Genomic DNA, 23506 nt, shown 5'->3' with positions numbered 1-23506 from the left:
TAGACCAAGTATAGAGAATAGGGTTGGACTTAGTGTCATTTAGAGTATTTCTATAACTTTAATGTCCTGGGTCTGACAACCACTGTGCATATATGTGTATGCTTTGTTGCTTTATGGATATTTAAGAAGTTTCCTCTTTGGAGTTAAAAAATACATATATATGCATTTATATTAAAATATATATTCAATCAGGCCTTTTAATTTGGTGCTTGAATCTTATCTTTAGCCTATAAATAATGAATCCTTCTTCCTTAATATCCAAAATATAATTCAAATTCAGGCACTGGATTTAAAACTATGTTTTCATCTGTGCAGACTTTGAGCACTTACAAACTCTGTTAAGAAAGTGGTAGAAACCTGTCAGTTTGCATTACTCTGATTTCATACAATTGGAAAAGACTTTTTAATACATCTAAACTACTCAGATTAACAAGGTGCTACAGGAGCCATGCTGCTATATGTCACTTGGTTTACCTGTTGACACATGTTAGTAAATAAACGAGGGGTCACCAATCAGTTGTTTTCAAGCTCTGGCTCTAGAGAATGATAAATTCTACAAAATTGCTTGTGAAAGTAAGGAGGCTTGTTATGTCAAGACCACATTTATCTGTGAGTCACATTCCGTATTAAAGTAGAAAATAAAAATAAAAAAAAACACATGATACACTGTCAAGTGAGCTGAGCAAACTGACATCCTTTTTGAGACCTTTTAGGAAGCAGGTGTTGAACACTTGTAATGAGATTTCCATGCATTTTCAAAGAAAGGAGCAAGGATTCTAGCAAGAGCTGTTCAGGGTGTCACAGATCATGGCTGAGGGAATAATTCCTGGCAGGGAGTACAGTGAAGGAGACATTATACAAATGTTTTCTTTTCTCAGGGGTGCTTATGTTCTCGTGCAGAATTTTTACAGAAGACCACTATTCATCAGAGATGACTTTTTTTGAAGAATATAATTTTTCTAGATCTCGGAGAAACAGCAACATATTCATTTAAGTATTTTCAACTTATTATCTGTACTAAGTAAGTAAGTTAAAACAATTCTGTTTTTTGACTCAGATATAAGACAAAATTGAAGTGAAAAGGTGAAAATAACACTTGGGGGTATTCAAGGAAAAATGCTAGATTTATAGTGTTAGGTATTTCTTTCATTATACTAAGATCTAATTGGAGATCAAGATTTCATAAGAGAGGAAGCCAGATTCTTTTTTACCCATTACACAGGCCCACCTTTCAAACAGCACCTCCAAAGCAGCCTACCAATCCCCACCCTGATCTGAGTCTCTCCTTTACACGGATGAATCCCACCAGTCTTCAGAGACACAGAGGTCTGACTCTACATTCCTGTTCTGCCTGATCATAGGCTTTATAACTTGTTCTTAGTATCTTGTAAGACAGGACTCCAAAACTTTTAGTTAACTTACTCTTTCCATCTTATGATTCATGTATTTTTTATTCCTTTTATGTTATTCAAGATTCTCAGAGCTAGGGTAGTGTATGTACTTGTTCCTAATCCTAGAGGGAATGTCTCCAAATGTTCTCCTTTATGTAAAATATTCATGTTTGATCTTTCTCTGTAAATTTTATAAAGTTATGGAAGTCTCCTTTTTATGTTGATAACAGTAAAAGTTTTAACCAGATGTAAGGGTTTGGACTGTTTCACATATTTTATTTGAATCTGTTGAACTAATTTTGGTTTTCATTTGAATTTGTTTGTTTTCTGATGTAAAACAACTTTTACATTCCTAGGATGAATTCCATTGACTCATTTTTCCAATGCAGTGTTGGATATTGTGAGTTAATATTATATTTAGGAATTTTGCATATTTGCTCATAATAAAATAGATGCATGATAATCTTCTTGTTCTATTGTCTTGACAGGTTTGGAACAGGGTGATATTACTTGTTGCAATGAACTAGGCAGCTTTCATTCTTTTCCCATTTTATGGAACTTATTTTGAATAGGAATGATTTGTTTCTTAGGTTGGGTAGAACTCACCTCCAAAAGTAACATGCCTTAGAGATTTAGGGAGGGCAGGTCTTTCACAACTATTTCAATTTTTTAAAAGCTTATTGGCCTGTTTGAGTTTTGTTTCTTGTGATTTTTAGAGAAATGCTTTTTCAAGAAATGTTTCAATTTCAACCAGACTTTCAATTTTTGCACTTGCTCACAATATTCCTCCATGGTTGCCTGCCTCCTGTATCGAGTTGTTTCCCTTGTATACTGCATTTGTATCTCTTTCCTCCTGAGTCTGCTGGAAGTTGAACTTACTCTACTTCTACTCTGTGTACCACTTAGCTTTCCTTTTATGTTTTATACCACGTTCTCCTTTCCTGCTGTCCTCACTCTGATTTCCCAGGTTGCTAACAAAGTCTTCAGCTATATTCATCCTTATCTTTCTTACAACCATATTATTTTTATACCCAATATTTCACGACTTCTTGTTCCTGTATCAAATTGCTCGTACCATCCTGTGTCCCCTTGAGATACCACACTCACTGTAAATATTAGCTTCATCGATTCCAATGGTACACACCATTTCATTTATTGTCTTTTGGAGGAGTTGTACTCCTCAGGAATCTAATTATTGTGACATGAGAGCTCAGCTCTCTTGAAGGGATTGAGAAAGAGAAGACAGGTGGTGCTTGACCATGTCCCTTGCAGGGAGTCTGAGGTGAGAGTTTGGGAGCCCCAAGCAATACAAAACTAAGTACAGATTATTTCCTCTTTTACCAATCCATTAGGCAAATCCACTGGACAGGGATTCACCTTTAATCTGTTATATTCAAAGCAGGAGCCATCGGTCAACGGTCTCTTTGGGCTGCAATCCTTTAAGCTTGGGGTCTGAATGGCAGAGGAGAAGAAGGGAAACTCACTCAGCCCACTCTAGCTTTCATTGACATCTCACTCTATTAATATTACTCTCAGGTACTAGTGACCTGGCTTACTGCTTCCAATTCTAATGGCAAGAGGTAAGGGGCACTGCTTGTCTCAAGCCAATGCAAGGGAGAGGTAGGAATGGAACTTAAATGCTTCCCTCCCTCCCTGTCACCCTCTAGGCTTGCGTAACTCTCCCACCAGGCAGATCAGCAAGATTGGAAGCCACACTTCTGTGACACAAGAAATCAAGTGAGTGAAATAAAGGTGAGAGTACATACTGCTCTTTGGATAGCAGCTAGAAGATGGCGTAGAGCCCAAAGCAAGCATATTTTAGGGTGATACCATGGTTATGGATGAAAAAGAAAAATCTAGAAAAAAGAACCATAGCCACTGGAGAAAGAAGAGACGCATAATGAAGTAAAATCTTCAGAAGAAGTAGGTGGAATTGAGATCAACACCACAGGAGACTGCATTGGTTTTGAAGAGGAAGAAACCTCACTCTCTGGATTCAGGGAACAGGAGACATGGGTAGGTGTGGAGGCTGATATGTTTGTAGGGAAACAGCTAGAAAGCTGAAGCCTACCTTCAGGAGGTGTCCTTCCTCAAATATCCTAACATTTGTGTCATTAAAACTTAAAATCAAATTCCTGTGACAGTGTGACCTGAAAGAGGACATCATTCAAGATTAATCAAGTTTTTTATTTTTATCCATGGGATTATCCATGACCAGCAGTGACTGAGGGTGCCCTTATCTATTAAAATTCACACTGGATGATAAATAATTTTTTAAAAAGAAATAGAATTCTGTTAGAAAAGAAAGGACAGGATGGATGACTCATGGACAGCAACTGTGGATCAAGGAAAAGTGTCATTGTTGAGGTCACAGAACACCTCCGCAGAGGCATGACAAATCAGTCAGTGCTGGTGAGATTCATTCCAATTTAAGGGGTGGAAAGCCTAAAGCAGAGGGCAGTGTGAAGGGTTGTCAGCAGTTTTAAACAGAGTAACACATATTATTGCTTTCCTAGAATCACACTCAGATGAAGCAGGAAGGATGTTTAAGGAAGGCATCTCAGAACCCACTGGAGAGGAGAGAGGCACTTGTCCTTAAGCATCTCCTTGGTTTGTGTGAGGTTGACAGAGCCCTCTTCTTTCCTTTAGTCCTTTCATTTGGGTAATTGGTGAGTGCAGAGGTCCTGATCGTGGTGCCTTCAGTGTGCAAGGGTGCTTCTCAGGTCCTCGCCTGACTTTTCACTTGGCTGGCTACCTGAATATGCACACAGAAGCTGTACGCTTCCCAGCAGACTTTCCCCTATATGACACGAACTGAGGGTGCACACAGAGCTTTAGCCTTGTCAGACTGAGCAAATAATGTCTTCGTTCGCCCCTTTAGTCAATAATCCTTGCAGTCCTGCTTATTATTCCCCTCAAACATCGTTGGATGCATAGGAATTAATCTGTCAACATTGTGATGAGCTAATTAATTAGTGTGAACACAAATTACATAGTGTGGGATTATTTTCCTGTGTGGTTAGTGAGTAGGGGGAGAAATGTTGAGGCAAACACACATGGTAGGAGTCCTCATTCATTGCAGATCAGATGAGGAAAAGACCAAAGTGAATACTTTTGTACTACTTAAAGGGGATTATGTTCTCGACATTTTCTTATCTGTATGTTAAACAGAAAAAGAACAATCATGTCATCAGGGAGGAGTATAAAAGACATTCAATTCAATATATTGATTAAAAAACCATATTGTTAAATGTAGTTTAAAATTAACATTTCCATTATATCATATTAGAGGATGGAATCAAAGTAACTTATGACTATCAGAAAAAATTCATCTTCTTAGGTTATTTAAATATTCCACTGACCTTATGAACAATACCTACATCTTATATATAATACAAAAATAAATTTCAGTTGGTCTTTTATCAGATGATCACAGAAATTTAAATCAGTATAGCTCAATGAACTTTTATAATAAATACACATATGCAGTACTTACTAACTAAAAACTCTGACTGAAAGGATTTTCTCAAATATGCTAAAGAACAAAAAAAATCAGTAATTGTCTTCATTGTCTTAAAGTCAATTTGTATCTACTGTTCTGTCCCTAATCAGCAGGTGATTTGGAAATAGTCATTTTACTTTGTGAGCAAGGTCCCATTATCCATACCACACTACCAAAAACGTTGGGTAGGAATTCTTTGACAGCCTGTTGCTTTCTTTTGGATGAGAATTCAATTTCCTTCAATATGCCAAGTATTTTCTGGAAGGAGTTGTCCATGTTTATGGGAACTATACAATTTGGGTCTATCATTTAGAAACCATAGTTCGAAACCATAGTTCATGGTGACATATAATACTCAAACAATTTAAAACAAATTCATAAGCAAACACATAAAACTTCTTTGAGAGAAAACTATTATGTTATCTTTGAAATATTAGCAAGAGGCTGGGGCTATGGCTCAGTGGCAGAGTGCTTGCCTAGCATGTGTGAGGTACTGGGTTCAATTCTCAGCACTGCATATAAATAAATAAGGTCCATTGACAACTAAAAAAAAATAATTAAAACAACAACAACAAAAAAGAATATTAGCAAGAAATTAGTCACTGCTAACCAGATATTTTCATCAACTGGATCGTTTTGTCTACACACACAGCTTCTAGGCACACAAGTTCTCAAGCATGAAAGCTTTTATTTATTTATTATTTATCACTATTGCCTGACAATGCAGTGCTAAATTAAAATGCTACCTGGATGGCACATGCATTCTAATGACGTAAGGACTGCCACAGTGCAACTTCTCTTTTCAAACAAAGTCAGCACTGTGCCTCTGGGGAAGCCTCCCCATCCATTCAACTGAGACTCTGAAAATGAGCTCACTGGGGCTTGGACCTGGGAACCTGGCAACCAGAGGGCCGAAAAAGATCCTCCCCATACAAAGACTTCATCTATTCTATCCACAGCACCTTTTCTTCAGGGCACCTCCACATTCCTAGATTCACAAGAAGCCTATGTGAAAGATATGTCAAGGCCAGCTCTAAGTAATAGCAACCGTAAGTCACAATATGATACCAGGAAAATGTAGAACTGTTATGAGAGGATTATTGCTGTTCTTGTCTACAAGAAATTCTTTGAACTAAAGAACACATGGATGTTTCTTGAAAAATAATACTGCCAGGTTTGGTGGCACAAGCCTATAATCTCAGCAATTTGGGAGGCTGGGGCAGGAGAATTGCAAGTTCAAAGCCAGCCTCAGCAACTTAGTGAGGCCCTAGGTAAATTAGTGAGACTCTGTCTCAAAATAAAAAATAAAAAGGGCTAGGGATGTGGCTCAGTGATTAAACACTCCTGGGTTCAACCCCAGTATTATATAAAAAAATCTAATTTACATCAACAAGGTATATGATCTAAAACAAAAAATAAAATAAAATAAAACAGAGTTTCAGTGTTATTTTGAATTCTAGATTATAAATAATCTCACTACTATATAACTAGGATAGTTAGTAGCACAATTAAATCAAAGAAGAAAGCTAGTTGTAAATGTAAATCAAATTTCTTAATTATTACTATAAAAAACAATTCAAACAAATAGCATTTTATAGCTCCCAAATTAAAAAAAGAATTGCTTTTTAGAAATTTCAGTTCTCAAAACAAACTATCAGTTCTCATGAAATGTGCCAACAATATCCTAGAAGGAAAGAAGACATCTAGAGAGAGGCTTTATTTAATCCATTACCAAATTTTAGAATCTCTTTATTATGCACATTCATGCTGCCAATGGACAACTGAAGAATTTCCAAGAATGGAAGTGAATTTGAGTCACAACTGAGGAGCATGCTGGATTATAAAACAATGGAAGAAGGTTAGATACTCAGCACCATAAATACAACTGCTATCCAGAACATCTACCTCTCTGACCCATCTACCTCCCTGCTTCTCCCTCTTATAATAACAGCATAAAACTCGGGTTTGTTTTTCTGTTCTTACTATTTTTTAAATGGTTAGTTTTTGCCCTATATTTTAATTATTCAGTAACTGGTTCGAATAACCTTTTGCAAGGCAGCCCACCAGCTTATAGATGTTATTTCTGTAAGTTGCCTGATAATAGTCTGTGCCATAAACCCATCTGTATATTTGATAAATATTTATGGAGTACTAAATATGTGCTGTGTACTTTACTCATCACTGTGGATATAGCAGTTATGAAACACAAAATATCCTCCCCTCTTGTAGCTAACATCATAGCTGAAAGGTGAATGAACTATGTACATTGTGTTGTCTGGGTTGGGAGGGGATTTTTAAATTTTAATCCCTTTCAATACGTGACATCATAAGATCTATGAGAAAAAAGTAAAACAATTTTTAACTGAGTACAAATTTAACTATAGTTTTTCAGGAGAGAGAAAGATGGAGAAAGGTAAGAAGAAAGATCAACAGTGAGTTCTTATGTTCCACTTGGTAACTATATGACTGTAGACAAGTTGTATAACTTCTCTCATTCAGTTTTCTTTAAAAAAAGAAAATAATAATAATAATAATTTTTATTTGCAAAGGATTGTTGTAACTTTATATATAAAAAGAGTTTAGAATAGTGCCAGGCAGAGAAGTGTTTGCTCTTATTACCAAATAACAATTATTAACAAATATTAAGCCTTGGCTTTTGGGATATGCCTAAGTGTTTATATAAGATGTCATTACTTTGATTCAGATAAATTGGAGTGGCAGCAGCAGCAGGAAGACTATGAAGGGGCTCTGGGGTCTGAGACACAGGGTGTGAATCCCAAGTCTGCAGAGTTTCAGTGATAATGGCATGACCTCCTTTAAGTTACTAGTCTTTTCTGAAGTCTCAGTGATCTCTTCTGTAAAATTTCCATTTTGTAAAGTTGCTTAAGAAACTTATGAAACAATGTAAACAGAAAACCTCTGGGAGACACTGGCGGTCAAATTGACAAAATTACAACACATCTTGGGCAGAATTTTGCTCTTTTTAGATAGTATAAGTGCTCAAGAGACTACCATTTGAAAGAGTCATCAAGCTTTTGAACTCTTAGACATGTAGTTGATATTCCCATTTTTACCTACTTTTAAAAGTACTCTCTCTACTAGTTAACTCTGTAGGTCTAACCTGCTACTAAATGCAACTAAAGGAGGGTAAATTCATTTCTTAGAAACTCCTGTTACTTCAGAACATTCTCCAATTGATATTAGCTTTCCACTGCATTCATTGAAATCAGAGATCACACCAATTTTTCTCTGTTCTAAATAAGCATTTCATTTTAATAAATGTACTTTAGAGTTGCTGACCTGCATGGTTGAGCAGTGGTATGGATGCCAAATAGGAGTGCAGGGAAAACCTCCATTGAGGGTCAGTTGAGTATGTGGCATCTCTTCTCCTATTCCCACCTCCATTTTATAGAGCAAGGCAACTCTACAGGGCACCCCTGCCCACACTTCATGGAGGTCCACTGTGACCCCTTTCTATTTGTCAGGAGAAGTAGTGTACCCCATAGATTAGGGATCAGGACACCTGAGTCTATTCCCAGTTGGCTGGCTTATTTACCCTGTAGCAGAGGGAAAGCCACAGATACACCTGGACTTTCTTTGTAAAATAGAATAAAAACTTATTTTTCATAATAGCATTGTGGTGGAGTTTAACATCATAAAATGTTTTGAAAAGCTTGTTAAAGAGCACAAGACTGCTACTATTGCAATGGGTTGCCATAAGTGGGGATCATAATAACCTTATCTTTTTTATTCTATTTTTTCTCCTAAAGAGCACTTATTAAACATTTTAAGGTCTCTTATTTTCCCCTTAGAAGGGATGGATCTGATTTTTTTTCTTCCTGTCACTTTCTAGGGTCAAATAATGAAAATAATTTTAAAAGCTTCCCTCACTAAAAGAGAGGGAGAGAGGGAGGGAGAGAGAGAAGGAGGGAGAACAGGAGGGAGAGAGAGAAAGAGGGACAGAGAGAGGGAATAAGAGAGGGAGGGAGGGAAAGGGGGAAGGGAGAGTTGTTAACAGAAGACTTCAGTGAAAAACAATCCAATCAACTTGTCTGTAACATTGCATGTAAATAAGACCAAAATGAGGAAACTAGGCCGAGAAAGGTACATTGTTTGTCTCTTCCTTGTTTCTGAATGAAACTAACTAATAATATCTTGCCTCTTTCCAAAGTTCTGAGAGCCTCCTCTGTGTCACCAGATACAGTGATAGGATCCTAGTGCTGGGGCACTAGGAACAAGTCAGAAAGGACTGTGCCTTTAGGGGCTAAAGAGCAGGAAGATAGGATGGATATAAAGTTCAATTATTTATAATTATAATAAGAGATACAAGAAACGAAGTATACAATCTTTGAAATTTCAGAGAAAATTTGCAGAGAAAAATTCTTTCCAAGCATTTTCCTGAGAAAGGGATTTCATAACCTCTGCTTTTTCTGATTAACAACTTTCAGAGTTAAGAACCGCTTGCTTTTATGTAATAGAATTTATGCTTTTTATTTTCATGTTATTTTTCAAGAGTGATAAAGGAAGATGGTACTCTCTTCTAGTTCTAAGAGCCCTTCAAATATTGGCAACTGCTTCCAAATAAGATGAGTATCCAAGCTTTAAACACAATGCATAACATTAACATGGTTACAGGTTCTTTGCTTTGAATTCATTATCAAAAAATATTGTCGAACTTTTACAGAGATAAAGGCATGTTTTCCCAACAAAGCATCAGCAATAGTTCTAAAAAAGTTCAAGCCTTTTCCGTATCCTAATCAAAATGATCTCTGAAAATAGAGAGCTATTCATCAATCTCAAAACACCAGACTATCAGAGGCAATGGAAATGATGAGATAAAAAAGCAAACTACAGAAGGCAAGAAAATATTTGCAAACTATATATCCAACAGAGGGGTTAATACCTGGAATACATAAGAACTTACTCAACTTAATAACACAAATCAAACAACACCATAAAAAACAACCAATTTAATATGGGCAAAGGAACAGAGCTCTCAAAAGACTTACAAATGGTTAACAGGTATATGAAAAATGCTCAATACAACTGATCTTCAGGGAAATGGAAATCAAAACCAGAATGTGGCAGGTATCACCTCACTCCTGTTAGGATGACTATTATCAAAACCAAAAACTGCCTACCACCCCACTAAGGGTTGGTGAGGACAAGGGGAAATAAGAATCCTTAGGAACTGTTGATGGGAATGTGATCTGGCGTAGTTCTTGGGGGCGGAAAAATAAAGAAGTACCCATAGGATTTAGTGATCCCACTTCTGGTATATAAGGCAGATACATAAGGACAAACAGTGCAGAACCCCATATATGAGAAATCTATTTTTTATTATTATGATTATATTTGTTTTGCTTAGTTGTACATGACAGCAGAATGCATTTTAATTCATCATATACAAACGGAGCACAATATTTAAATTCTCTGGTTGTACACAGTGTGGAGACGCACCATTTGTGCAATCATATATGTACTTAGGAGAAGTCTAAACTAGTTGAACCCATTTAAGTGGAGTGTAGAACAGTGATTGCTAGGGGTTAGGAAAAAAGGAAAATAGGGCAGATATTAATCCTGGGGTTCCAAGTTTCAGATGTGCAAGTTGAGTAAACCCTATGGACCTACTGCACAGCAGAATGCCTACAGTTAACTATATTATACACTTAAAAATTGCTAGGAGGGTAGATCTCATGGTAAGTGTTTTTATCACAAATAATAGTAATAATGATGGGGAGGATAGGAAGAAACTTTTGGAAATAACGGATGGGTTTATAGCATAGATTTTGGTGATGGCTTCATAGCTGTATACTTATCTCAAATTTATCAAGCTGTATACAGTAAGAATATGCAGCTTTTTGTGTGTCAGTATTCTTCAAAAAAATAGTTTAATGACGACAACAACAACAACAAAAAAGACACCACATTAAAAATACTGGCACACGCATGCAGAGACATTAATTACCTGTTTCCTTTTCTGCCAGGCCTAAAACATAAGAAAAGAGAATTTAGGAGAAAAGCAAAGCCTACTCATGTTGTTCATGTAACACTAAAGGTCAATCAAACAAGAAAAAGTAAGTTCTCCTTACTATTTCCAACTTAAATTTGTTTTGTTCTTGGCCTGTTCCTAGACACAAAACAAAAGCATATTTTACAAAGATAAAAAGGAGGGAGAACGTAGATAATTAAAAAGCTAACAAGCAAGAGATTGTGTGTGTGTGTGTGTGTGTGTGTGTGTGTGTGTGTGTGTGGTGCTGGGGATCACAAACCAGGCAAGCACTTACCACTGAGCTACAACCCAGCCCCACATCATTTTGTTTGTTTGTGTTTTTTTGTTTTTTGTTTTTTTGTATGTGTGTGTTTGTTTTTAGAGGAGATTACTTGGTAGTTCCACCAGAGTTCCACTAGACTGGAGATATGAGGTGAGGCAGGTGTGGTCTCTGCTCATTCTCCATTTGGTCCAGCATAGGCTTTCACTAATACAGAGTTATCTTTACATGCATGAGTAAAAGAAGTTTCTTTATTCATTTTAACTTGGCTCCATGACTATAATAAAATACATGGGTTCATAGAAAAATACATTGTGTATCTTTTCAGTATTTTTGAATAGGGTAATGGTCAAAAATTGTTATCTAACAATGAAGATCAAAAGGAACCACATAGGGGGCTGGGGATGTGGCTCAAGTGGTAGCGCGCTCGCCTGGCATGCGTGCGGCCTGGGTTCAATTCTCAGCACCACATACCAACAAAGATGTTGTGTCTGCCGAAAACTAAAAAAAAAAATAAATATTAAAAATTCTCTCTCTCTATCACTCTCTCTCCTCTCTCACTCTCTCTTTAAAAAAAAAAAAGGAACCACAAAGTGTTTTGGATAAGGTTGATGAGATTTATACGAAATAATGTTGTGCTTATTGAAGGTATGCACAAACTTTTTTCTCTTTGACATATCTGAAAGGTTTTAATATGTCCATTTTTATGTTAATTCTTTGAATCTCTGTTCAGAACACTTAATACTCCTGAACATGAAAATTATTTGAATGAGTATTCAAAACTGAAAACCAATGTGTTTATCTTCCACTTTCTGCAAATGATCTAATATTCACTGCTTTTGCTTTAACACGACATGATATCATAATTAATGATGTTAAACTGGTAACTAAGGAGGTGTCATGTTGTTACTCTCGTGATATAATATTGGTTGCTATAGTGATGAGATGGCTTTTTTGTTAATCACTCAGGAGGTTGGTTATCACATGCTTGTTAGAGAGCTTGACCAGATTTAGAGAGAAAAAAGGAGTGATAGTACAACCAATTATAATCAGATGTTTTCCATTGCCTGAATTTTGATAATACTATCCTAATATTAACTAATTCATAAATTTATAATTCACTAAGAAAAATTTTCCATTGTTACTACAATTTTTCTAAAGGATGACTTGCTTTTCATTTTCAGATATAAGTATTTGATATTAACTTCAAACTTCTTTCTCCCTCAGGTAATGCTATGTATTTACATAGGTCAGTTTTATGGTAATTTGAGCAAAGAATCAGAGGTCTTTTTTGGTTCTTTTAAATAAATCTTTCAAAGGATCAATGAATAGATGCTGATTTTGTCACAAATTCCAATCTGTTTATCTCTAAACATTTTAAATATGTTAAAAAATGAATAAAACCCAAAGAAAGAGAAAAAAAAAAGCACAGTCCCCTTGAGAGATCTAATCTTTTAAATGCATCAATATATCGCAAGCAATTAAAAGCTGCAGGAAGTTCTATTGGTTTATTTCAGCCCTCACAATAATCAACAAGTTTCTTCCTTCTCTGAGTGACACTGCAGAATAGAAAATAAAATTACATAATACTACACTGAGACTGATCAGGAAAGAGTGCACAGCCCAACATTGAAATGTTAGACATACTTACAGTAATGTCAAAAAATACAGCCCGTGAAAACACCTTTTGGTTTCTCGAAAACTCAAAATAAGAACAAAGGACAACTTAGGCACGAATCCTGGGTCTTTCATTCAAGCAGAGTCCCAGGAGGCATATTAAAGCAATGAATAGGAAAAAGCTCTTCAGTTCACCAGCTGAGATTTTAATGAGACATTTCCCTTTGCCATGGTCCAGGACCGTTCAGGAAAGGAAAGACTTCTCATAGAAAACTCAGTTAATAGGCATTGTTGGCTCTCCCTGCCACTTGGGCAATTGCTCACTGCACTGACCTTCTATTTTGGCATATTCTGTGAGTCTAGTGTAATTGATCAAGGCAGCTTTCTCGAGGCATTTTCTGACCACTTTCTTCACCTCTTCTGCTGGTATGGGAGTGGCAATATCTTTCATTAAAACCTACCAAGAAAGAGGTGAGGGAGGGGGGAGAGACAGATAGAAGATAGATGTTGCATAAAATAAATACTTAAATGAGACAAATTGTCCTAGACACGCCTATTCCTGGGGAGGGGGAAGGGGTCCTCTGTAACTTGGGGGTAAGTAACCGGGGTCGGCACTTCACAACTGGGAACCTAATCCTCAGATCTTGGTTCCTCCTGTCTAAGCCTCATTTATGCACATCCAAACCTCCCATAGGCCAGGCCACCATTCAGTGTGACTGTCACTTTTCCTCAAGGGACCCAAGACACCATTAGAGGAGCTGTTTCAGGTCAGGATTACAGTTCCTGGGACAAATAATAAACAAAGTTTGTCTTGTACTTCTCTAATTTAAATGCCCTAGCTCTTCTGAGCAATATATTTGAAAATATTAAGAGAAATTCCACTAAGAATTGGCATACTGCTCCATCTCTATAAAAATCAAAAGTACTTCTTTCACTTATTAAACTTTAATGACTGTGATCTACTGAACATTACTATCACAAACTATAAAAATAAGGGAAAGGAAACTTCTTTGTCTTAGTGAAATGTATCAAAGGCTAAACTATATGGAAACTTCCTGCAGTTTTGAACAAAATAACTAATTATTCTCTGTTGGGTTCCAAAAATGTGTTTTTGGAGTTTTCCTTAAAACCTTTTATTATTGGCAAGGAGCAAATACAATTATATCCAAAATTCAAAATGTCATATGAATGTAAATACTTTTATAATGACTCGATCATTTTCTCTGAAACTTTCTTAGTGATGCAATTGATCAAATAACTTTTGATTATACTATTAGTCAAACTCCAATATAGTGAGCAGTTTTTCTTGTTGTGCTTATATTTAAAGGACAAAATAAATGACAAAATATAAAGAAGTTGATGCTTTTGTAAGTGCTCTAATTATTTTATTAGTGTGCTGTCTTGAAAGAAATATTGAAAGAACATGAAAAAAGCTATTTAATCATTATTTCATTCTTTTTTTTTAAATCAGCCTCATCACTAAGGATATTGCCATCTCTAATTTATTCAGTCATCCAAGAGTCTGATAACCATTTTAACATTTTATTATGTAAGATAGCCTTTTTTTGTAAACAATAAACTTTATCATTTACAAAATGTCTTCCTTTATCAAATTCAACTATTCTTCATGCTATTCTGACACTTTAATTAGAACTATACTTTAGATTCTCTGTAGCCAGAAAAATCTGGTTGTGCATAATAAAATACATGTAAACATTAAACATGCATCATTCTATTAAATATGATTATTGCTGAAGTTTAACATTAAGATCAATTTTGTTAGGAAGAATTATTAATTTTATCATTAGGCTTCCTATGGCAATAAACTTTAAATAGCTAAAATAGCTACTAGAAATTACAATGTATGACTGCCACAGAGATTAGGCAATATTTCATATATTGTAAGATCTGGGCACTTAATTTGGAATGGGGTAAACTTGAATCCTCTTTTCTGGTGAAGCAAGAGAACCAACTTCTGTTTTCATACTTCCTTCCTGTGTTCTTCCCAGGTTTCATAGGTATTAAGGATGCACATGTAGATTTAATTTTATTTTTCTAAGTTGTCAGTAAGAGACATTAAAAAAAAAAAGAAAGAAGTGGTCCTTAACATTTCTCTCTCAATTCACCAAAAAGTGTGATTGTGACTAAAACTGGAATAAAGGTCACTGTTCATCCTGTCACCTCTCAAATGCATGGCATGAGGGCATCTCTGCTATTACTAACTATTCCCTGCTGCGAGGAGGAGGGCAGCTCTGCCATGGAAACCAGGATCTAGAGAGGCTGCCCTAGGTACAACGTGATGGGATGCAGTTCCAAAAACTAAAGCAGTCTTTATGGATTTCAGTTTATGCACGATAGCTTAATGAGCTGAATGAAATGAATATTCTGAAAAGCTTGGGTTGCATGCAACATTTATTACAAAAATTCTAGCACAACATAATTTTATCATAATATTTCTATCACACAGTGCTCAACAATCAGGGATAAGACAGGGATATATAAATGAAATCAGTCCATAATCCGAAGATTTCATTTTAATCATCAGTTCTAGTCCTCATATCCCTTGTTCTTAAGTCACTGTAATGGGGCTGTAATATCTGAGCAATGTCCTCCCTTTCTGTTTTTACTGGAGTTGCTAATAAACAATGAAAATCTCTAAAGTTAATTTGGCAGAAAAATACACAAGAACCAGTCGATAAATCAGGACCAGGATAATTGAATCATGAGCTATAGATGATACCCAGAAATTCTTTTAAATTCTGATATTGACCAGGAGCTGACTACTTTACTCAACATGTTTAACCATTAGCATCCAACTAGCATATGAGATCTATAGAGGAATGAAAAAGATACCTCTCAAACCTCAACTGCCACATAAAAAGAAGTGTATACTTTCTTTTAAAATTGATTTTTAGCATGAATTTAAACTCTTATTTGCTATTTTATCTTGTAGAGCAAAACTCTTTCTAAAACTTGTGAATTCATTTAAAGAAACACATAAATTGAAGTGAAATAAATTCCAAGACCTATTTTGAATGAAATGAATGACAGGAGTGATGTGTTTGTACATATTAAATGATATACTGTGATAGTCACCGAGGATAGTGGCAAGCAGAAGTACAATAAAGTTGAAGAGATAATAAAAGACCTTGAAAAACAGAGATAATTAACTGAAACAAGAGAAGATTAATCCATGAAAGGAAAAAAAAAAAAGAAGTGGAAATATGGATATTATCATGGGCTAAGGTTATAGCTCAGTGGTAGAGCACTTGCCTCAAACGTGTGAGGCTCTGGGTTTGATCCCTCAGCACCACATAAAAATAAGTAAAATAAATAAAGATACTGTGTCCATCTTTTAAAAATCTTTTTAAAAAAAGAAATATGGATATTATCAAAAAAAACAGGATGGCAGTGGAAAATCTTCCAGGAGGGAGAAACTGGTAGCGGGAGAACTTGAATGTAGTAAGAAAAGGTAATAAATTCAGGAAATGCAACAAACTCCTGTAGTAGACTATGAGGGATGAGACTGTATGCCTAGTTCAATAACCAATATACACAGAAATTCAGAATGCAAATAGACTTTACAAAGTAATGTTCAAACATACCCTTTCAAGTAATGAGAGTGTAGCTTTTAGAGCACCTTCAGGTCGTCCAAAGGGAAAGCAATATCTTTAAAGACAAAAAGAAGGAACAAAAAAAATCAAACATTTAATACCCAAGAGGTAAATGATTCCCACTTATATTACTTGGCATTATTAGAAAACCACAGAAACAGCTTAAAATAGCATCATCTCATCCAGGAAAACTTTTAACTGCTAAAATTTACCTAGCCCTATGATTTAAAAGCTTTAAATAATAAAGGTATCAACTGTGATGAAAAAGTTGAGTTTTGATGAAGCATGTATTCAAAGAGGACACTCAATTAAAAAGAGCCTCAAGGGTCATTCACAAAGAGATAATTAATATGCACTACCTAATAATTTCTTGTTTTAAGGTTTGTTATTATTAAAGCTCTAGGAGAAAATGAAATGATTTCTCCCATTTCTTCCCATAATTAGTGTGTTTGGAGATGGAAACATTTGCACAAGTTCCCCATCCCCTTTGCTGATACTCTGCCTTGCTACCATGGTGTCTAATTCTTCTTTCTCCCTACACCACACAAACCCTCTGCACTTCATGGGTCAGCACAGTTATCTGTCCCAAGTATTTCTAGTCCCATGTATTCCAACTAAATAGCAACAACTGGAGTGCGGGCAGGTAATGGGGATGTTCTGAAATCAGGGTTAGAGGGGGCTAGGAGAAGGAGTGGACTTCTTTTAAAGTCAGTTGCCACCAGATGTTAACAGGTTCATTGCTCTTGACAAGGGAGTCCTTCTTCAGGTCAATTTCCACTTAAAGAGTTACTGAGTATCAGAGCTATTTCATCTGGCTGCAGCTCTTTGCTTGTTGAGCCAGATCCAGCAAAGCACCCTCTTTCCAGGACTGCCATGTCCCTCCTCAAGATCAAGGGCTACAGGCAGCTGGCTTTCCTTAGGCTGCCACCTTGTTCTGGCTTAGAAAGCTGCAAACTCATGACTTAGAAAAAAGTTTACTCATCTTCATGTCCTTTTCCATTATTTAGGGGCTTGGTGGACTTGTTTTCTCAGATGCAATAATGAAATAAATTTTTGCATACTATGATTCAAACAGGTTACCCCCCCCTGTTATTAACAAATTATTTAAGTATAATTTGTTTTATGCATATTTTTAAAGAAAAAGACTGATTCCTCTCTTTCTTTCTTTTAAAACAAAGCAGTAATTAAATTTATCTCAGGATTAGGTCTTAGGTTCATAAAACTTTCACTAGTCACAGATACATGCAAACTAATACTATATAAATTTAGTCACTTAACTTTTTTCCTTCAGAATACTGTTTATCATTATATTTACTGTTAAAATTTTCCTTAACCTTGCTTCTACTCACCCTTTTATTCTCCCCGCCTAAAATAAAGCCACAACTAATTTATTTTAATAGTTTTCTCTGTGCTGTGGTGCTTTTTTTTTTTTAAGAGCATTAGCAAATTAGCAAAGTAGCTTTAATCATTTTCTATACTATAAACTGTAATCCATGTTGAAATAAAACACAAATTGGGTTCTTGTAGTTCCCTCCCCCTGCTTAATCTTTTCAGTGCATTTGCATAATCCATCCATTGTCTTTCCTATTGTTTATTTCCACTAACCTGTGGGTGACACATTTTATGAATGGAATGTTACTGATCCCCAGATTACATTTAGCATTTCAGGACTCTGAGGTCCCACTGGGTATGTTCTGAATTAGCATTAGCTGCCCATGATGTGTAAGTAATTCAACACATTTACAGAGTACAAGTAATCCCGAATCAATAAAGTACAGAAAATAACTACACAGAAGCTTAATTAATCTTCACAAAACACATTTTAAAAGAAGGTAATCGTTTTGTTCTGCTTTTCAGGATAAATATTTGGGGTTTTTACTACTCTATCAGCTCTGTAATGGCAAGGCAAAGTGGAAAACACTCAATTACCAAATAAAATACAGCCATATTTAATAACTAATCTGAGTAAATTGAAGTCAACCTCATTCGAACTTTGGTAAATTAATCACAGATAAATGAGACTGTATAGACCTGCTCTATGATTAATCATATTCTTGTTTATTTTTAAAATTTTCAAAAATATATTTTTAGATATTGATGGACTTTTATTTTATTCATTTACTTATGTGGTGCTGAGAATGGAACCCCGTGCCTCACACATGATAGGCAAGCCCTCTGCCACTGAGCCACAACCCCAGCCCTTCATTTTCTTGTTTATTTTTAAAGTATACTATTTATTTTTATCAAATTTATGTATGCATGTAATCTAAAGAGAAAACTTCTTCTGACAGTCTTTTATTATGAAAAATAGAAGTCTTTTATGTTTGTTGCACACACCCTAAATAATTTGTGCATTTCTAGAGGAAAACATCTCAGTCTTTAAGTTGACATCCCTAAGTTGCACACTAATATTTTTACTTCTTGATTTTTAGTTTTATATATTATCCTAGCTTCCCACTGCAGTAGAGAAGCCCTTAGTATTTATTTTTCTTCCTTCTTTCCTTCCTTCCTTTCTTTCCTCCTCCTCCTTCTTCTTTTTCTTCAGTGTTGGAGATGAAACCAGGGCTTTGCAACACTAGGCAGGTGCTCTACTACTGAGTCACATTCCTCAGCACTGCATCTATTTTTTAAAATAGCTTTATTTATAGGTGTGTCATACAATGAACTGCACACATTTAAAGTACATAATTTGGTTAAGTTTTGTCATACTCATACACACATACACATGAACATGCATGCATGAGGGTGCGACACACACACACACACACACCCCCTTGTGAAACCATCACTGAAAGCAAGGTGATTTCTGGCCCCTGAATATTTCCTCACAGCCCCAGAAAAACCACTGATTGACTTTCTGTTATTTGGTTGGTTTGGATGTAAGGAGAAATATACAGTATGTGCTTTTTGGGAGAGAAGACCATATTGGACCCCAAACTATACTTCTTAGGGCCTGGTTTCTTTCCCTCAGCATAATTTTAATATTAATGCACTCTGTTATATGTTTCTATAGTTCATTCCCTTATACTGCTGAGTGGTATTCCAAAGCATGGAACATACTGTTTATCCATTTCTTGTTGATAGGTATTTGGCTTGTTTATATACTTTGTTTATTATGAATAATGCTGAACTGAGCATTCATATCAAAGTCTCTGTGTAGACATAGGCTTTCATTTCTCTTGGAGTGAAATGAACAGGTTCTATGATAGGTGTTTAAAGTTCTAACAATCCGCTGGACTAGTTTCCAAAGAAGGTTGTACTATGACGTTTCTATAGCTAGCGTTTCAGAGTTCCACACTGGCGATTCCAAAACATTTGGTGGTTAAAAAATTTCACATTGCTCATTTATGCTTCTTTTTTTCTTGGATTAGATACCATTAGATACCATTCATCCATCTGACCTCCAAAACATTTTTCACAACTCTTTTGTTTGCCATTTCCTCCTCTCTTACTCTTGCTGTTCTTGTGGGTTTATGCCTTCTTGAGAAATACTGTTCTGTTGTTTCAGTCAGATTGTGTCAGGACACTAAGCCAGACCTGTGTTTAATGTGTCATCTTTTGTTTCTGTCAGTCTGCCATCTTTGACCAGAAATTCTTCATTTCTGTTTATTTGGCCTTATTATGTTTTCTGAAATTCATTTCTAGAATATCATTGGGTTAAACAGACAAATTCCTATAGAAGAGCTGTGAAGTTACCATGCTTCTTTATCATGAGTTCACAAGCAGTTCTTATTTTTTTTTTTTTAATTTTAACATAAGTAACTAAGAAAGAGAATTTGGTAGAATTATAACAATAGTCCTAATAGATAATTTTAGTAATTATTTCTCTAAATTTGCTTACACGATCACCTAAAACTTCTTCCATTTCATTTCAGTATCCTTTCTTCTTATCTGGTCTTCCATAAACTCAAGAAAGACAAAAACTGGTAAAATTTATACAAACATTATAAACACCCCTCCCCCAAAAAAACCTCTACAAAATTAACCCCAAATGTCTAGAGCAACTAATTTCAATTCTGTCCTCTGTACACCAAACAAACAAATGTAAAAGGGATAGCAGACTACATCTTTAGAGATATTAGCAAAGAGGATGTACCAATAAAAGTAGTAGGGAAACTGTAGGGAGCTGTAAAAGAGAAAACAAATACAATAAATGATGTGGACACTACTGTCCCTTGCCTCTTACTACATAGATCCTTGGCAGCAGTGTGAGGGACTTGAACTTTCCTGGTGCAAGGTTCCAATTAATCCAAGTCAGCCATATTGACCTACTTGAGTATCAGCAAGTGATTGAAGCATCCAGTGCATGAATGAGCTTTCTTAGGCTACTGGTTTTGGTTCAGCACTAGGTCTGTATCTATTTAGGACAAATGATACCTAAAATAGGGTTTGTTAGGATATTCTAAGGAACCTTTCATGATCTTGAGAACCACAGACTATACCAGCTTTTGCTACTTTCTTTCAAATGCAGTGGAATGTATGAATATGAGGCTGAGAAATGCTGTAGTATTCTTGCTGGCAGTCTGGGGATGAAGTTAGTTGCTCCACAAAGGAGGATAATAAACAAGCTTATCTGAAAGCCTACCCTGCCCGACCTATATGCAAGTGAGCATATATGTTTGTTTTTTTTTTTTTTAAACCAGTTTGCAGGAAGGACTGTAGTAACTTGCAATTGTAACTTGAGGTATAGACTATTACTGATAAAGTATATAATCCATTGACTGGTGAGCTCCATCCTAATAAAGGCAAAAAAGGAAAAAGTTACATTTCTTTTCACTAAAAGAAATGTAACATCCATTTACAGAATTCTTCCCTGCCTAAGAAATAACCCTTTCAGTAACAGTGAATGAAGAAACAGATCCTTGCCTATATAAAAATCTTTCTAACTGCATTTAAAAAAAGTAAACTCAAGAAGAATTTTATGCAGAGAATTAACTCTCAAGCCCACAACTTGAATTCAGCTATGCTACTGAGAACAGTGTTTTCTGATCTAAGTATGCTGGCCTCTGGGATGGAATAACTCTCCAGTGGAGGACTGTTCCATGAATTACATATCTAAATCCAGAACTAAATAACTGACTCTAACAAACCTTCCTTTATCCATGTACCCTAAGATACCGGCTCCAGCTGAAAATCACTAATGTAAGAGAATATATATATATATATATATATATATATATATATATATATGGCAGTTTTTTCAATAAATTAACATGAAATGATTCCATATCACAAAAAGGTATCACAGCAAACATGTTATAAGACCCAGCACATTGACATGGCAACATTTTACAGGATCAAATAATAAGAGTGGTAGAAAAAAAAATATATTGGCATATTTGTGTTTCTAACTGTCAAGTTCTTTTGACAGTTAACTAAAGTAAAGGAGAAAAATATTATCAAAATATTTATCTTTCACTCTGTAAATGTTTCTTAGTATTAAAGTTAATATTTTTATTTTCTTTTTAATTTTGAGTAAGAAATTGTGATAGGCACAGGGACTCATGTTCTCACAATCTAAATACAAATATCATTAATGACTGAAGCACTAATTACAGAGTATGTCATTACTCTGTGATAAGTGACAAGTGAAGATTCAGACAATAACTGCTGAGAGACTCAGGAACATTCTTTGCTGGAACAATTGAGAAAGGCTCACTATGGAGGCAGAACTTGGGACACAGAGAGGAGGAGGGATGGTCACCAGAGCTGGAGGAAAAAGCCTACGCAGGATGAAAAATACCAAGGTGAGCAAGAGTACAGTGGGTTAGTGCTGGGGATGGACTTACCTGAGAGTGGTTGAAATTGAATGGCAGGCTGGGAAGCCAACCATAGACTAAAAAATGCAACTCATACCCTGTAGGCCATAGGGATTAATGATTTTTCTTGAGCAATGGCAGAAAGATAAAATAAACAATTTAGAGGGGAATGTAGGGTTGAACAAAATTCAAAAATAAAACTTGTATTGATGAATAGGATATATACCTGAAATGGCTTATCTGATTTTCTAAAAGGGAAGAGAGTCTGTCTTTTATTTCCTCAAATTTTTCCTTTTCTTCTACTGAAACTGTTCCAATTCCATCCGGCCTGGAAAAAAAAATCAGAGTCAGTAATTTGTATTGGTAAGTTACTTTTATGTAGTACACACACGCACACACACACACACATACCCTACAAATCTAAATGATTAAGAAAAGGTATATTGGTCCACAGAATACATATTAGTTTCAATCAGAGTAGAAATTTATTGGAGGTATTTGTAGCCATTTGCTTAATGTTTTGACCCAAAATGAATGGAATGAAATTATTTTCTTTTAGACAGACTTCAAGGTAAAGATGACAATAAATATTTTCCATATCTTCAGAAAACAATAGCTAGTCCTTGAAAATGCCGCAAAACGTGTTTGATAGTGATACCAAACATTTGACCAATTAAATGAATGTCCCCTGAATGGAAATATAAAAAATAACGAATATAAGGCAAAATACCTTAACTGTTCTCTTCTGAAAAGAAAGTAACCCAACATGATATATATTAGAGATTTAATTTTAATTGTTTCAAGAAACAAAATTTTTATAAGAAATTTTGGATACATATGTAAGTTTACTGCTTTATTTTTCTTATTTAAATATATGGGCATATAAATATTGGAATAAGAATATATACAGAGAAAAAGACTTTCTTTTCAAGATTTTTTGTTTAACTAAATAACCTTATAATATCAGTATGAGTTTTCATTAAGATTTTCAAAAGTAAGTATGAAGACTGAAATATTTTAAAATATAATGGGAAGCAGTATGGAGATTCCTTGGAAAACTTGGAATGGAACCACCATTTGACCCAGCTATCCTCGTCCATCTATACCCAAAAGACTTAAAAACAGCACACTACAGGGACACAGCCACATCAATATTTATAACAGCACAATTCACAATAGCTAAACTGTGGAACCAATCTAGATGCCTGCCCTTCAGTAGATGAATGGATTAAAAAATGTGGCAAATATATATAATGGAATATTACTCAGCAACAAAAGAGAACAAAATCATGGCATTTGCAGGTAAATGGAAGCAGTTGGAGAAGATAATGCTAAGTGAAGTTAGCCAATT

At 35.4% G+C, this 23506-nt stretch overlaps 1 protein-coding gene across 9 annotated transcripts in view; it reads right to left on the bottom strand.

Moving 5' to 3' along the window:
* Cadps2 (calcium dependent secretion activator 2) overlaps positions 1-23506 on the bottom strand; it is a 494758-nt gene that overhangs the window by 96845 nt on the left and 374407 nt on the right. For 5 of the 9 annotated variants that reach the window (XM_078040300.1, XM_078040296.1, XM_078040298.1 and 2 more), the window contains exons 14-17: positions 22382-22483; positions 16388-16451; positions 13116-13239; positions 10862-10882 (exon numbers count right to left, since the gene is read on the bottom strand). In XM_078040300.1, the coding sequence (XP_077896426.1) occupies positions 10862-10882; positions 13116-13239; positions 16388-16451; positions 22382-22483 (311 nt within the window). The remainder of the gene's footprint in view (positions 1-10861; positions 10883-13115; positions 13240-16387; positions 16452-22381; positions 22484-23506) is intronic. The other 4 variants (XM_078040299.1, XM_078040305.1, XM_078040303.1 and 1 more) reach the window with 1 other exon arrangement.

This window comes from Ictidomys tridecemlineatus, chromosome 2 (genome assembly GCF_052094955.1).
Source record: "Ictidomys tridecemlineatus isolate mIctTri1 chromosome 2, mIctTri1.hap1, whole genome shotgun sequence".
NCBI lineage: Eukaryota > Metazoa > Chordata > Mammalia > Rodentia > Sciuridae > Ictidomys > Ictidomys tridecemlineatus.
The sequence above is the reverse complement of the archived record's forward strand: the minus strand, read 5'-3'. Positions and strand labels throughout refer to the sequence as shown.